Raw genomic sequence first — 14,095 nt, forward strand, 5'->3', positions numbered from 1 at the left:
ATTGGATATTCATACTCCGAGTATGCTGGATGCAAGGTTGATAGGAAGAGTACATCAGGGACGTGCCGATTCCTAGGAAGGTCCCTGGTGTCTTGGAGTTCTAAGAAACAAACCTCCGTTGCCCTATCCACCACTGAGGCTGAGTATGTTGCCGCAGGACAATGTTGTGCGCAACTGCTTTGGATGAGGCAAACCCTCAGGGACTTTGGCTACAATCTGAGCAAAGTCCCACTCCTATGTGACAATGAGAGTGCAATCCGCATGGCGGATAATCCTGTTGAACACAGCCGCACTAAGCACATAGACATCCGGCATCACTTTTTGAGAGACCACCAGCAAAAGGGAGATATCGAAGTGTTCTATATTAGCACCGAGAACCAGCTAGCCGATATCTTTACCAAGCCATTAGATGAGAAAACCTTTTGCAGGCTGCGTAGTGAGCTAAATATCTTAGATTCACGTAACTTGGATTGATTTATAGCATACATCTGTTTTATGCCTTTGATCAAGTTACTTTATGCATTTATGAGATTTATTGTTTATTTATGGTGCTCAAGTTGTGCAAGGGATCCCCGGACCTCACAAGTCCATGTGTGAATGATGCACATTTTTAGGGGGAGAAGTGCTACAACTTGACCCTTTGAGACTAACATTTTTGCTTGAGTTTACTTGATGTAGTCTCAAAGGTGAATTGAAAGGGAAAGGTGAACTTGGATCATGCAAAGACTTCCACTGCACTCCGGTATTCACTCCAAGTTCATATCTACGCTCTTATTGCCTTTTTGCTCGTAATTGACAATTTTGGTGAGGCAATGGGGTTAAAGGGCCAATAATGATCCCGTTTTGGTGCTTAATGCCAAAGGGGAGAAACTAAGGCCAAAGCAAATGGATCAGCTACCACTTGAGAATTTTGAAAATAGTAGAGTTAGAACTTTTGATTTGTCAAAATACTCTTATTGTCAAAATTTGGTCTCTTCTGGGGAGAATCTATGATTATGGGAAAAAGGGGGAGTTTTTGGATCTTTGATCAATTTCTCTTGGAATATCTCTCTTTATGCCTAAACAAGTGTGTTTGACTTAGAGATAGGAAATTGAATTTGATTTGCAAGAACAAACCAAGTGTTGGCAATGTATGATCCAAATATGCCAAATTTGAATAAAAAACAATTCTTGTTCTCAATCGCATTGATGTTGCACTTCTTTTAGTTGCCTTTTGATGTGTTGGCATAAATCACCAAAAAGGGGGAGATTGAAAGGGAAATGTGCCCTTGGGCCATTTCTAAAGTGTTTTGGTGATTAAGTGCCCAACACATTTTCTCTAAGTGCAAATTTGTGCCAAAGAGTGGAGAAGTGAAAATCATATTACAAGGTATGTTTCTAGACTTAGTACATTTGTTATTGTGTACTAATGAAGTTATCTAAGTGCTAGAAACAGGAAAAAAAGGATTGGAAAAGAGTGTCTGTGTGCAGCCAAGACTCAACTCGGCTTGGCACACCGGACTGTCCGGTGGTGCACCGGACAGTGTCCGGTGCGCCAAGCCAGCTCCGGCGAACTGGCCACTCTCGGGAAAACTTCGGCGGCGTACGACTATAATTCACCGGACTGTCCGGTGGTGCACCGGACTGTCCGGTGAGCCAACGGCCGTCAGCGCAACGGCCGGTCATCAAATCCGCGGGCGACGCGTGGCCCCCTCCAACGGTCGGCAGGGGGCACCAAACTGTCCGGTGCGCCAACTGCCACAAGTCTGCAACGGTCGGCTGCGCCAGATTAGGAAGGGAATCGCGTATAGGACATGAACAGTGGTTGTCCAGTGGCGCACCGGACTGTCCGGTGCGCCACCCGACAGAAGGCAAAATTAGCCTTCCAAGAATGCCTCCAACGGCTCCTAGTTGCCTTGGGGCTATAAAAGGGACCCCTAGGCGCATGGAGGAGATACCCAAGCATACTTTGAGCATTCTAAGTCTTCCATAATCCGTCTCTGCACACTTGATCGATCGTGTTAGTGATTTGAGCTCCGTTCTTGTAGTGAACTCGTTGTGCTTCATTTTGAGCTCAAGTATTGGCTTGTGTGCGTGTGTATTGCTGTGGATTTGTGTGTTTTGCTTCCCAACCTTACTCTTGTGTTTACATTGTGATCTTTTTGTAAGGGCGAGAGGCTCCAACTTGTGGAGATTCCTCGCAAACGGGAAAAGATATAAGCAAGAAAAGTCGTGGTATTCAAGTTGATCATTGGATCACTTGAAAAGGGTTGAGTGCAACCCTCGTCCATTGGGACGCCACAACGTGGAGATAGGCAAGTGTTATACTTGGCCGAACCACGGGATAAGTCACTGTGTCTCTTGTGTTGTCTTTCTTTGTGATTCGCAAAGGCTCACTCCATATCCACTTGGTTCTTTTGAGAACTAACATCTTTATAACCAAGTTTTGTGGCTATTAGTTGTTGAAATTTACAGGATCACCTATTCACCCCCCCCTCTAGGTGCTCTCAGTATGCCCTGTCCTTCAAAGGTTGGATATTCTTGAAGACAAAATCGACAACCACATCTTCGGCAGTCAGACCTTTCTCCTACAGCAGATAGATCTCAGCAAGCAGAACTCTAGCCTCTGTTACCTCCAAAGGAGTTGGAGACTCAACCCAGCTCGAAGTACGTACATCTGGTTGCCTCCCCGACCGAGGGGGGAGGGACTTGCAGTGGTTTTCCACAATAAACCACTCAAGGTGCCACCCTTTAATGCTATCCTTGAGAGGAATGTCAAGGTATTCTGTCTTCCTCCCACGACGCATCTCCAAACTTGCACCACCAATGAGCTGGTGTTGCCCCCCAGCCATCCCGAACCGACAATGATACAAATACTTCCAGAGGCCAAAATGGGGAAGAATTCTGAGGTAGGCCTCACACAGATGCACGAAGATGGAAATTTGTAGGATAGAATTAGGGTTCAGATGGGTCAAGTTCATATCATAGAAATCAAGGAGGCCGCAGAAGAAGGGAGAAACAGGAAGAGCAAGGCCACAGATAAGAAAAGGAACATAGATGACGGACTCGTGGGTGTCTTCTGTCGGAACAGTGACCCCACGGCAAATTTGCCAAGAGCAGAGCTCTTTTGGAAGAAGAACCCCAACATCAACAAGATGAAGAAGATCTGATTCCAAAACAACAGACATGTGGTTACCTGCGAACGACAACTGACTGTTGGGGTCGATGGGAGGAATGATTGCCGCAGCAGAGCTCTGGTTCTTCCGCTTTGGTGCCATTGCAATCTCGCCGCAGGGACGAAGGGGAGCGGAATTTCAGAGAAGCAAAAAAGTGGTTCGAGGTGGAAATGCGAAGTTAGGGCTCAGAAATCAAAAGCGCACGTCGACATGAGTATAAATGAGGTTTTCCCGGGTTGGGCGCCATTTCTAAAAAGTGCCAAGTCAACACTCGGGAAAATGAGACTTCAGACATAACTCGGTCGTTATCTCTAAAACGTCGACAGCGTCAAACATAACTCGGTCGTTACTTCTAAAACGCCGATAGTACCAAGCATAACTCGACCGTTACTTCTAAAACGCCGACAGTACCAAATATGACTCAGCTGTTACTTCTAAAACGTCAGTGTCATCAGTTATCGCTCGGTGATTATTTCCAACAACGCAGGCTACGTTATATACAAAAGTGAACTATCAAACACTTATAAAAAGAGGCAATATTCATTCAGACCGGCCAAGGTTCTTCATTACATAGAGGAGGGAAGTTTTCACAAACTTAAAGACTAACTCATTATGAGTCGGCCTTTTCTTCTCTTTTTACTACATTACATTACTACATTACTTACATTACACTATACTACTAACTACTACTACATTATTTCACTACTATTAACTACTACTACATTATTTCACTACTACTACTGCTACTACTAATTATCTATACTAATATTTAAGCCAGCGGCGCTTTGCCACTGGCCTTGCTGCTGTTGCCGCCCTTGCCGTTGTCGCCGCCCTTGCCGTTGCCGTCGCTTCTGCCACCGCTACCGCCGTTGTCGCCGCCATCGCCACTGTCGCCCTCGTCGTCGCTATCACCGCCGCTCCCTTCCTCAGACGAGTCCGAAGAGTTCTCCTCGTCCGAGAAGACCTCCTACTCATCCGAACCCTCGAGCCCGACGCGCTCAACAGACCGGATGTATGTCCACACCTCGACGACTATCCCTTGGGAGTCGTCCGAGTCATCGGATGACGCCAGAGGGGAAGCATAGACTGGGGACCCCTCAGACTCGGAGGAGAACTCCTCCAAGTACTCGGAGTCACCGAAGTCCTCCGACGAAGAACTCGGTTCACGCTTCCGTTTGTCGCCGGAGCGACGCGGCGAGCCCTGACCTTTCTTGTCCTTGCCCATGGCTATATGGAAGAGAAGAGAAGGTTGAGGAAGAAACAACGGATGATCAAAGGATGTGTGAAAACAACGATGGAGCAAACAGGCTATTTATAGAGGCCGGAAGCAACTGTTCACCTCCTACCACGCCCACCGAACAGTCGCAAGTATTCAATAAGCAATTCAAATCGCCTGAAGGCGAGTTAGGCAGCAGACGCCGCTTCGCGTAACACGACACCATTTGTACTAAGGTCAACTCCTGGGGCAATATGATTACGCCCAGCGTCGCATCAAGTTACTACTCCAGGACAATGTGCTAAACGCTTTGCGTACCAAGACGTCCCTTGGTCACACCCATTGGAAAACACCCATTAGGTGGGGGACGACCAAGAATTTTCAATAGATTTTCTGAAGCAGTCACATCCATACAGTATACGCAATGAATGTGTTAAGACAAAAAGAAGATATCGATAGAGATCAAAGGAAAGCCAAATATAGCTACTGAACTACAAGTCTAGTCAGCAGAAGCATTGAAGCACAAAGCGAAATGAAGACCAGCCAAGAGCCATCTACCAGACGTCCAATAAATTTCAAACCTAACGGGATATGGGCAGACCATGGTGCTGAAAGCATGAGATGAAGACAATGATGATCTCTAAATCATAAGCCGATGATAAAATGCTGGTTTCTAAAGCATGAGACGAAGATAAAACGATGATTTCTAAAGCATGAGATGAAGATCTTTGAGTGGATTATTTTCAATAATCCACTCAAAGCTCGGGGGCTACATCCATTGGGTGCACCTCCGGTGCACCCAATGAATCCTTAACCCCAACGGACAGAATGCTGATCTCTAAAGCGTGAACCGATGATAAAATGCTGGTTTCTAAAGCATGAGATGAAGATAAAATGATGATTTCTAAAGCATGAGATGAAGATCTTTGAGTGGATTATTTTCAATAATCCACTCAAAGCTCGGGGGCTACACCCATTGGGTGTACCTCTGGTGCACCCAATGAGCGCTGATCTCTAAAGCATAAGTTGATGACAAAGCGCTGATCTCTAAAGCATAAGTTTATGACAGAGTGCTGATCCCTGAAGCATAAGGCAAAGATCGTCAAATGTACCAAAGAAGGACAACAGAAGATTGTTTTTACTAAAGTCATTCAGAGTTCAAAAGCAACACTCAACAGACGCGTTTCCCAAGCGCTCATCACCGAAATAGAAATCAAAACCGCAAGCTGGACCTAGAATCTTCGGGCTAATTATTTCAAAATCAATTCAAAGATTGGGGGCTTGTGGGGGACAGATATCCCCCGGATCCACTAGAAGGTTAGAAGGCCTCGCGAACGGTTTTGGGCTTACTATCTCGCAAGGCCATCCCTTCGTGGGCCAGGGGAGAACTGCTGACGGAATAGGCCAACACAAGGAATGAACAAGCGCGGGCCAAAGCGGTTCACGGGGTTTTGAGCGTTATCCGAAGCTCTGATCCGATTCTCCCGCGTGACCACCCTGGACATCGGAACTGAGTGAGAATAAGTTGGCAAGATTGAAGGAAGATAAGTTCGGTCGGTTCACTATTACTTAGGCATGCAACGTTATCGTACACATATGTAAATGCCCCACGATCGGATATATAAGGCCCAGGGGGCACCCCATCAAAAGACAGGTCATTCATTAGTCATCTACTCCGTTCTCTAGCATCCTTTATACTAGAGAATCCCCTGTAACCCACCACATAAAGATCCACACCAGAAAGTAGGGTATTACGCCTCTCCATGCGGCCCAAACCTGTAAAAATTGTCTACCGTCTCTCGTGCGCTTAGCAAGAACCATCGAGCTACAGTCAGCAACACCGTCCTACCCAAAAGCACTTCGAGGGGTAACCCCGGGTGCGCGGTCGGGTCCCAAACACCGACAGTCTGCACAACGAATGGCTCCTGATGAATTTGAAGCAGGAAAACAATGGTTAAATGAAACTTTCCATCTTATCCGGTATTTATCAAATCTGACAGCATAAATCAGTTTCAAGTGTCTTAATTTTTTATGCAGTAATGCAATAATTACCTTCTCTCCACTCATATGGCTCTCTTGAAGGATGACATATGTCTTCATATTTAGAGGTTTCTTGTTACATGTGTGAAGATGACAACCTTCCATCTATTAATTGGGTTCTTGACCTTGAAAAAGCTGCAGTTCTAAGACATGTAGTGCGTGGTCTTGTGATTGATCCTTATAATTATTAAGTTGCATGCACCAACCAATTCAACTCAAAAGCTTAAGCTGATGGGAAGAGGTGTGCAATTCACTTATATTATATTCCAACACTCCCCCTCACGTCGAGCCTCTCTTGGGTCTCAAACGTGGAATAGGAGCGAGCAACAATTATTTTATTTAATTGCGCTAGCCAGGATTCGAACTCATGACCTCTGGCTTTGATACCATATTAAGTTGCATGCACCAACCAATTCAACTCAAAAGCTTAAGCTGATGGGAAGAGGTGTGCAATTCACTTATATTATATTCCAACAATAATGAACTTGACCATCAGCGCCCCTCGAACCAGTAAGGATTACCTTGACTCTCCCTCTCTTAAGCATGATGGCAATCTAAAGATTTGTTGATAATTGTTACTCATCTGCATTATTAAAGCTAAGCAACTTTTGCCCAAGAGTTTCTACTTGTTATGGCTCAGTACTTATGTGTGCGTTTTAAGCAGAATACTCTCTTGACATACGACCGGTGTGTTTTTATTTCTTTCTATATTGAAGTTTCTTGAGCATATACGTTGTAAAGCCAGCCATAATTGCATTGCAAAAGCGACAAAACAATTATGCAAATCGTAAAAAGGACAATGTGGCATATGTGGTGCCATTCCCACATCCTGCTGAAGACTGTGGGAGTAGTTTTGGACAAAACAAAAAAAAACAAGAGGCGGTTAGATTGAGACATTAACAAATCGACACCATACAAACTCCACTCGCCGGTTGGATTGGAACATCAACACGGCACGACAATTACCGCCTACAGAATGCACAAACATTCCAGACAATGGGAGCCAGTCACACACAACTCATCCAGAGTTATCGTTGCCAAGCTCGGCCCATGGGAAAGCAGCTCCGCCTCCGCAAGATGGGTCGCACATGGCCAAAGATAACACGACGACACCTACAACCAAACAGCAGCACAGAAGAAGGAAGATCGCGGTGTGTCGTTGTTGCCAAGCCTCAACACACCTCACATGAGACGGCTCCGATTCTTCACCAGCGAACTTGAACCTCCATACTGTCCCTGGCAAATGCCCGACCCTCCGAAACAATCCCGTCCATGAAGAAAGGGGCTCATCAGCTGTCATCGTGCCAAACCACAACATGCAGCAGCTTCGACTTCACGTTGCAAAGCCCCACCTTCACCCGCATACTAGACGCCGAGAATCGAAGGCAACCACCGAATTCGAAGCCGAGGCCAGACAAACTTTAATGTGGCGCCTTCAGAAAGGGAGTGACGTCGGGGACGACACCGTCGCGAGTCCGAGATGGACCGGACTTTCGCTCAAGAAAGAAAATGCTGGGGAATGCGACGCCCCCAACAGCTCCAGGTAGTCCTCATTGCTGAACTGGATGGGAAACCCCAGGATAATAGGCTGAAAGCTTATGTAGATAAATTGCCACACCAGGTGCTGCACCATGAACATTTGGGTGGGTTATGTCAGTAGCGAAACTTTAGCGGGTAGGGTAGTAAGGTTAATCATGCAGATGCAGTCCATTCCTGAAATTGTAGCAGCTGGAATGAGAGGTTTTTTCTGTCCACACTTCTCAGCACCTTAACCAGGAACCCTATGTCTTTAATGTGCCCCAGCTGCGAATTCAGTTGTTCGTTCGACACATGGAGACAATCCACCGTCTACTGACCATGTGGCGAACATTTTAAATTGGGGACCGTCTCCCGTCAATCTGATTTGTAGCTGGACCAGCCCTGCTGTGCTGTGCACCTGGAACAATGGGCATGAACGAATGCCTCCAAAATCTCAAATCATCTGCTGCTTTTCCCCTTTGCGTTGTTTAGAATTGTGGATTCGGCTCTTTTCTCGTCATTTTTGGCTGGCTCTGCTTGGCAACCAGCTGGACATGCAAAAGCCAGGAGGCTGGCTGTGAGTCTGTGACAAATGCCACAGTGCACAGGCGTCTCCTGGTCGATTCCGTCGGCTAAACACAGATGTGCAATTGTGCATACATCTTTTGCAGCTGTGTAATGCACTAATCTGCCAACTGTGCAATTGTCACTGGCAGGCAAACCAGGCCAGGCCACACCTGCCTTAGGCCCCGTTCGGTTTGGCCTGGAATGGCCTGGAATACGGCTCATTCCGTCTGAAATTATGTCGTTGGGATTAAAACTGGACCAAGCCTAAATGGTTGTTCGGATAGAATTAATCCTGAATGAAACCAGGGCATTCTTGGCCTTTGCACCCCTCTTCTACTTGAATTGGAGCCATGCCTATGAACACGTGAAATCAAACCAGACCAAGATTTAGTAAAACAACCAGGATCCACTCTATCCCAGTGTGGAATAGTTCCTAAGGCCTTGTTCGTTTGTGTTGGATTGGTGGGTCGGAACGATTCCTGACCGGATTGCTTCTCTAATTTATATAAACTTTGATTAGCTGGAACGATTCCGGGTGCAATCCGATGGAAACGAACAAGGCCTAAGCTGGAACCAATCTTGGGCTGCCGAACGGCCCCTTAGCCAGCTTGGAAATGCCCGCATAATTGCACGATAATTCCTAATGATACGGTACTAACACACGGCTTTGTGTCTTTGCATCACCTTTTTTTTTTTTGATTGAAAGGTTGTGTCTTTGCCTTGAACTGCGTAGCTGTCCAGTCAAAGAGCAAAGCTGTCAGATTAACAAGCAGCCCCCACAAAAAAGCTGTGAGACAACACACAACAGCCTAGCACAACTGCACAACCCATCTCATCACCTCTCTGCAGCTGCCTTGTATTGTAGCAAACAAACGAAGGCCGCAAGCAACTAGCCGTTGGCTGGCAGGTTGGCCATGCACCGCAAAGGCAAAGCCACCCCCGCCTGCCGCAGCCCACGGGCCCCACGAGCACAACGGCCCGACCCAACGGCTCACTCCTTCGCCGCCTGCCTACCTGTCGGCATTTGGCCACCACTCCGTAGCCGTTGCCCCCTCACTATATAGCCGTTTCTTCCCTCTCCGCTGCTCATCCCACTCCTCTCTCTCTCGCGCTCTCTCTCTTTCATCGCCACCACCGCCGTGAAATCCGCACGCGTGCTTCCTGTCGATTTTTGAGCTGTGACTGTGACCGCCATGGCCGTGGAGGCTGTTTCCGGAAATGGCACCGAGGCGGTGGCCGCGGCGCCGGCGAAGGAGGTGAGCACCAAGCAGGCGTCTTTCCGGGAGGAGAGCAACTTCCTGGACGATCTCAAGGAGAGCGAGCGTAAGGCGCTCGCCGAGCTCCGCGACAAGGTCGAGGCGGCCATCGTGGAGGGCAAGCTGTTCGACGACGGTAAGCCGGAGGTGAAGGAGAAGGAGGAGGCCAAGAAGAAGGCCGCGGAGAAGAAAGATGAGCAGCCCGAAGCCGAGGAGAAGGGAGAGGAGGATGGCAAGAAGGAGGCCGACGCCGAGGAGGAGAAGAAGGAAGGCGTGGAGGGAGGGGAGAAGAAGGAAGGCCAGGAGGAAGGGGAGAAGGAGGAGGCCGAGGAGGAGAGCGGAGACGACACCAAGCAGGAGGCCAAGAAAGAGGAAGCCGGCGAGAAGGCGGCGGCGAAGGAGCCGGAGACGGCGGCCGTTGTCGTCGACAAGGACATCGCGCTGTGGGGCGTGCCTCTGCTCCCTAGCAAGGGCGACGAGGCCACCGACGTGGTGCTCCTCAAGTTCCTCCGCGCGCGCGACTTCAAGGCCGGCGCCGCGTTCGAGATGCTCCGCCGCACGCTCCGCTGGCGCAGGGACTGGACCGGCTTCGGCTCCGGCGCCGAGTGCGACGCCGACGCCGACCTCCCCGAGGAGCTCGCGGGCGCGTGCTACCTCGACGGCGCGGACCACGAGGGCCACCCGGTGTGCTACAACGCGCTGGGCGTGTTCGCGGACGACGCCGTGTACAAGAAGGCGCTGGGCACCGAGGAAGGCAAGGCCAGGTTCCTCCGGTGGCGGGTGCGCGCCATGGAGCGCCACGTCGCCGAGCTGGACCTGAGGCCCGGCGGCGTCGCGTCGCTGCTGCAGGTGATCGACCTCAGGAACTCGCCGGGGCCGGCCAAGAAGGACTTCCGCGTCGCCGTCAAGCAGGTGCTCGACCTGTTCCAGGACAACTACCCCGAGCTCGTCGCGAGAAACGTGAGTGTGGTGGTGGTGGTGCTCATCGACCGTCGTCGATCGGGTAGAAACTCCCGGCCGAGTGATTTAATAATACGGTTTCTGTGTGATTTCCACCTGCAGATCTTGATCAACGTGCCGTTCTGGTACTACGCGTTCAGCACCCTGTTCTACCCGTTCCTGACGCAGAGGACGAAGAGCAAGTTCGTCGTTGCTCGCCCGTCCAAGGTCACCGAGACCCTCCTCAAGTAAGCACTCGAACATCTCTTGTTGTCGATCTTGAGATTTGGACAGCTTTTTGACGAGCATCGTACACCTTTTCCGAAGGTACATTCCGATCGAGGCCATCCCGGTGAAGTACGGCGGCCTGAAGCGCGACGGCGACACCGAGTTCTCCGCGGACGACGGCGAGGTCGCGGAGGTCACCGTCAAGGGAAGCTCCACGGAGACCATCGAGATCGAAGCCACTGAGGTACAGCACTGACACATGAAATGAACAAGCCTTCAGACAATACACGCAGCAGAGTTGCCGAATGACACGACCCGACACGGCCGTTCCGTGTCGTTTCTTTGCAGGCTGATGCCACGCTGACATGGGACCTGACGGTGCTGGGGTGGGAGGTGAACTACAAGGAGGAGTTCGTGCCGGCGGACGAGGGCTCCTACACCATCATCGTCAGGAAGGGCAAGAAGATGGCGTCCGGCGAGGAGGCGGTCCGCAACTCGTTCCGCACCGGTGAGCCGGGCAAGGTCGTGCTCACCGTCCAGAACACCTCGCACAGGAAGAAGAAGGTGCTGTTCAGGCACAAGGCCAAGAGCGCCTGCGCCAAGAAGTGCTGAGAGGCTAAGAGATTTGGGAGTGAAATTGGTTGTGGATTTCAATATTCGTTACATTCTTTGTGTGTGTGTAAGGAGAGAGAGAGAGAGATAGTACATTGTTCGGTGATTATTTGAGGTGGTTGTTGCAGCAAAAATGCAAAGAGTTTTCGATTGAGAATGTTTTCATGAGAAAGATGGAGGAATTGTGAAAACCAAGTACACGGAAAACACTCTGCTTTAGCAACTTCAGCAGAAACTTGAGGGTCCTAATAAACCTAGCATTCTGTCCACTTCCGGCCGCTGCCAGCTAGGGATGGCAGTCAGGCCCGGTATGGATGCCCATGGGTTTTTCTTAACCGGTGGACATGGATATTAAAACTTAAGTATTCTGGTATTGTTGGGTATCCAAAATACAATATTTTACCTGTAGGTATACAATGAATACCTGAGATACCAATTCAAATCTTTATATGGACCGTATTCAAAAAATAAGGTCCATCTAGCGAAAACCTAAAAAAGAACCCTAAGGGCTTGTTCGGTTAGCTCTCAATCCATGTGGATTGAGTGAGATTGGATAAGTTTGAAACCCAAATAAGTCAAACTTCTTAAGAATTTTTTCTAATCTCATCTTATCCATGTGTATTGGGAATAACCGAACAAGGCCTAAGTCATACCATCCATGGTTATCCAGCGCTATGCTCGTGCTCCATCCACCAGCCCCACCCCAAATCCTCGATCCCCAAACTCTCTACCCTACCGCAGCTCCCACACGGTCACCCACTCATCGTGGGTGGTGAGGTCGATGCCACGCCGCCCGCAGAGCTCCGTGCGTTCCCAGGGAGCGCTGCGCTGGGCCGCCGCCTAGGCCGGAAGATCGCCGCCTCGGCCCCACCCAAGATCCGCGCCGGGCTCGACGTCGCGCCGCCAGCCCCGCTCCCAAGCTCCAGCAACCCGTCAGCTCTACGCCCAGTCAGGTAGTCACGTGAACTGAATTGATGATGTTGCTCATCAGCTGTCATGAAATGTGATGTTGCTTACCGTTTTTCCATGGTATTATTTATTTTACAATAACATATCCATCGGGTACCCGGTGGGCACGGGTACGAGTACAATTCCTCCTTGATTGACTTGGTGGGTATGAATATTTGTAAAAGTCTCGGGTACAATCGGATCGGATATTATTATACCCGAATACAATCCAACCCGCTGCTATCCCTGCTGCCAGCCTGCCACACCCGGCCGCAGAAACCGGCGCGATGCTGTCGAGGTCTAGCGGTTGAACCGACTTGTGGCTTCATGGCTGTTTCAAACGTTTTTTAAGTGCTAGTAAATTTTTAGATCTAAATCAGAGCTGATCCAAAATAGATCTAATGTTTTAGATCTTGTTTTCGTCAGGAGTTCTTTGAGAGGGTGGGGAAGCTTCTCCATGTGCTTCAGGAGCTCTTTGAGCTCTACCAACCAAACGCCCCGAACCGCTCCCACTGTAATAGAGCTTGAAATCTAGGCCTACCAGTGGTCATATGCATGAGTTACGAAAATGAAAGACCGGTGAGGCGACCAAAAAAGGTGGTTGGGAGCACAATCAAATTTTGCTGCCAAACGCTAAAAAAAGCACTTCACTTCAATTGAAATAAAGCATTCAAACCAAAATCACATCAGCAAACCAGTGATTGAGACTTCAAAAATGTTTCTAATACCAACACGAGACTAACAAAACAAACGGATCACAAATCGGACACCGAAAAGTCCAAATCGGTACAAAACCGTATTATGCGAAACTGAAACAAATAAACTCCGATTCAGATGAAATTTTACAGGCACCTAGACAAATATGTTTTCCAAGGTCTCCACAAATTTTTAGCATAATCGGATTTGTGAATCAACCGCATATATGAAAATACTAATAGAATTAGGGTTTTGTTGGGGGTTTATAAAATGAACTCAAAACGAGATCAGCTAATATCACAACCACAAACTGCATCAACAGAGAGTAAGTAGTGATCCTAAGAGTATATCTTACTGTAACACCCTGAATTTGGGGATATAAAATTTCTTTTCCAATATACACCAAATTCAGGTGTTACCCTCTCCTGTCTTTGTTTTCCTTCTCTTTTCCCTAAATGATGGAGAATTATTTTGTTATATGTTGGTTGTTACACTCATGTCGTTGCATAGTGTTTATAAGTGCAAATGTTTATTTGTATTCGATCTATTCTTTTTGAAAGGCAGTCTATTTAAATAAATACGACTTATCCTAATTATTCTTTTGAAATTGGATAATTTATTATTTACTACAATTTTAAAATATTTTAATATATATATATATATTCATATATGTAAAAAAAGAAACACACACATGCCCCACTCCTTGGCCGCTCAACCTTCATCCCAGCACCAGCAGGCAGCACCACGCGCGCTCCAGCCAATGCGAATCGCTCAGCCGCACCTGCTCGGCCACGCGGACGCACAGGCGCCCATCGTCCCTGTCAGCCGCACAACCGCCTCCCTCGCCTAGGTGTTGCACTGCACTCGGGACCCCACATGTCATCTCCTCCCTTTTCCCATCACAACTGCCTCCGCTCTGT

At 48.4% G+C, this 14,095-nt stretch overlaps 1 protein-coding gene across 1 annotated transcript; it reads left to right on the top strand.

Annotated features, from left to right (window-relative positions):
* Nucleotides 1-9,608: 9,608 nt before the first annotated feature.
* On the top strand, nt 9,609-11,703 carry LOC100282751 (uncharacterized). Its single transcript, NM_001369188.1, has 4 exons — nt 9,609-10,712; nt 10,815-10,939; nt 11,019-11,163; nt 11,268-11,703. The coding sequence occupies exons 1-4, from the start codon at nt 9,690-9,692 to the stop codon at nt 11,529-11,531; spliced, it is 1,557 nt and encodes a 518-aa protein (NP_001356117.1). The 5' UTR covers nt 9,609-9,689; the 3' UTR covers nt 11,532-11,703.
* Nucleotides 11,704-14,095: the final 2,392 nt, after the last annotated feature.

This window comes from Zea mays, chromosome 9 (genome assembly GCF_902167145.1).
Source record: "Zea mays cultivar B73 chromosome 9, Zm-B73-REFERENCE-NAM-5.0, whole genome shotgun sequence".
In the NCBI taxonomy this organism is placed as follows: domain Eukaryota; kingdom Viridiplantae; phylum Streptophyta; class Magnoliopsida; order Poales; family Poaceae; genus Zea; species Zea mays.

Excerpts from the sequence above, each read along its gene's own strand:
- LOC100282751 (NM_001369188.1), top strand. The coding sequence starts at position 9,690 with ATGGCCGTGGAGGCTGTTTCCGGAAATGGCACCGAGGCGGTGGCCGCG. Across the intron at positions 10,713-10,814 it reads CCGAGCTCGTCGCGAGAAAC|ATCTTGATCAACGTGCCGTT; the intron begins GTGAGTGTGGTG and ends TTCCACCTGCAG. Across the intron at positions 10,940-11,018 it reads GTCACCGAGACCCTCCTCAA|GTACATTCCGATCGAGGCCA; the intron begins GTAAGCACTCGA and ends CCTTTTCCGAAG.